General features: G+C 38.7%; 1 protein-coding gene across 1 annotated transcript; it reads left to right on the top strand.

Moving 5' to 3' along the window:
* Positions 1-1341: 1341 nt before the first annotated feature.
* LOC140850145 (olfactory receptor 4P4-like) lies at positions 1342-2259 on the top strand. The gene has a single exon (XM_073239919.1). It carries the CDS (start codon positions 1342-1344, stop codon positions 2257-2259), a length of 918 nt encoding a protein of 305 aa, XP_073096020.1.
* The last annotated feature ends 614 nt before the right edge of the window (positions 2260-2873 follow it).

Here is a 2873-nt window from a genome sequence, read left to right as displayed (position 1 = left end):
AGGTAGATCATGGGGAAGGCAGTACAGCACAGAGAAGACAAGTGATGTCTCTATAGCATCTTACTATGCTGATAGACAGCGACTGCAATGGGGTCGGGGTCGGGGGGACTTGATAATATGGGTGAATGTTGAAACATTAATGTTGCTCATGTGAAACCTTCATAATATTGTATATCAATAGTACTTTAATTTAAAAAAATTTATTGTGTGATATGGTGGAATGGTCAACAGCTTGTTTCTCAATAATTCTTCCTTAGCCTATCGATGATGCTTGAAATTCTACTGATAAAAAATGTACTTGTCGAAGGTTTAATAGCTGTTACTAAAGAGACATTAATAGTGTTAATTCTGCATTAAGAAAGAGGAGAAAGTAAAAGTAAAGAGAATGAAAGAGAGTTAAATAATGGGAATGAAAGAGAGAAAAAAAATGAAGATACAGTGCCAGTAATGTGGAAACTTAAAGGACCATCCGTTTAAGTATGACGGATTAAAAAGAGTTGAACAGTCTGTGTAAATAGATTAGAAAAAAGCTGGTTTATGCAAGTGGGTAAGGTGTTATGTGAGACTCTAAGATGCAAGCAAAACCTACTATTATTGTCCTCAGATGTCTTGATGAGTGTCACATACATTTGAAATGATAATATTTTGAAAAATACAGATAATCATATTCCTTTTATTATCCTTTTGGTTGACTATAAAATGTAATCCAGTTCTAAATTAAGTATACTGATAAATTAAGTAGAACATAAATATAACTGATTATGGCCAACTATAAATGCCTTATGGTTTCAAACACATACTTTGATTTTTCTATTTACTACCTTTCTATATAGAACACATGGCAGGTAATTCCTCACGTATAACATTATTATCCACATAATATACTTCATGTATTTTCACTTTTTGTATTTTCACTCAGTGTTTCATTTCTGTGTTTATCTTTCTCAATAATAAACAGTGAGAAAAGCAAAAATATATCTGATAGTTTTTTTGTTACTCTAAAATTACCATTTCTGTAATTCCATAGAGGTGAATTACTACTTATGTTCAATAATAGATGCTGATAGAATGGTTATATAAATATACTGTATTTTATAATGTTAGTCTTCATTTCAGGTACCTAAGCAGTTTACCAGTAATGTTTACAGGAAAATGATAAAAAGAAAAGCAGGAAAGCCTTCCTAAATAAAAATTAAATTTCTACTTTATATAATATTTGAACCCTTTTCACTCTAATCTGCCTCACACTCAAGGGATGATAAGCATCACCATATTTAAAAATATATATAACAAAAATTCACAATGTTTCTAATTTCAGGCAGCTACAAACTTCCCTGGATCATGGGAAATAAGAATAACATCACAGAATTTATTCTTTTAGGACTTTCTCAGAAAAAGGAGATGGAAGTTCTCTGTTTTTTACTGTTCTTATTTTGTTACATAGCGATTTTCATTGGAAACCTGGTTGTCATGATTTCAATCATGTGCAGTCAACTTATTAACCAGCCTATGTATTACTTCCTGACTTACCTCTCACTCTCAGACCTTTGCTACACTTCTACTGTGACCCCAAAATTAATCACTGACTTGCTGGCAGAAAAGAAGACCATTTCCTACAATGGCTGCATGACACAGCTCTTTACCATGCACTTCTTTGGGGGCATAGAGGTCTTCATCCTCACAGGGATGGCCTATGACCGCTACGTGGCCATCTGCAAGCCCCTGCACTACACAGTCATCATGAGCAGGCAGAGGTGTGACATCCTGATTGCCGCTTCCTGTGCTGGAGGATTCCTCCATTCCTTTGGTCAGTTTATTCTTGCCATCTTTTTACCCTACTTTGGCCCCAATGTGATAGACCACTACTTCTGCGATGTGTATCCTTTGCTGAAACTAGCCTGCATGGACACAAGGAGAATCGGTCTCCTGGTCATTGCCAATTCGGGTGTGATGGGTCTGGTGACTTTTGTGGTCTTGCTGGTATCCTATGCTGTGATCCTGCATACAGTCAGGTCCTACTCTGCAGAGAATCGCCGCAAAGCTCTTTCTACGTGCAGTTCCCACATCACTGTGGTGGTCCTTCTTTTTGCTCCTTTACTCTTTATTTATATTAGGCCAGCCATTACTCTCCCAGAAGACAGAGTGTTTGCTCTTTTCTACACCATCATTGCTCCTATGCTCAACCCTCTGATTTACACACTCAGGAACATGGAGATGAAGAACGCCATGAAGACACTGTGGTGCCGTGTACCAAAGTAAGGAAATAAACAGAAAGACATCACTGATTTTCACTACAGAGCTTGTGGAATATATGACTTTTCTATCCCAAACTTTAAAAATGTATAATGCTCTATCTCTTATAACTAGCTATTAGGACTCACTAACTACCTAATTAAGACAGAGGAGGAACTCAAAGTTCAATAGAAATTCTACTGATGTGGAGCCGGAGCCAAGATGGCGGTGTGAGTAGGACAGTGGGAATCTCCTCCCAAAATCATATATATTTCTGAAAATACAACAAATACAACTAATCCTGAAAGAGAGACCAGAAGACACAGGACAACAGCCAGACTACATCCACACCTGCGAGAACCCAGCTCCTGGTGAAAGGGGTAAGATACAAGCCCCGGCCAGGCGGGACCCAAGCGCCCCTTACCCCAGCTCCCAGAGGGAGGAGATTAGTCAGAAAGGGGAGGGAGAGGGAACCCAGGACTGCTAAACACCCAGCCCTAGCCATCTGCACTAGAGCGCAGACACAGTGCATGCATGGAGGGCTAGAATCTAGGGAAAGAGGACAGCAAGATCTCTGAGCGGGTCCCGAAGCCGATGCTCTTTGACAAAGAAAAGCGAGTGCTTTTTGAAAGTCTTAAAGG

This window comes from Manis javanica, chromosome 6 (assembly GCF_040802235.1).
Source record: "Manis javanica isolate MJ-LG chromosome 6, MJ_LKY, whole genome shotgun sequence".
In the NCBI taxonomy this organism is placed as follows: domain Eukaryota; kingdom Metazoa; phylum Chordata; class Mammalia; order Pholidota; family Manidae; genus Manis; species Manis javanica.
This window is presented reverse-complemented; position numbering and strand designations above follow the sequence as displayed.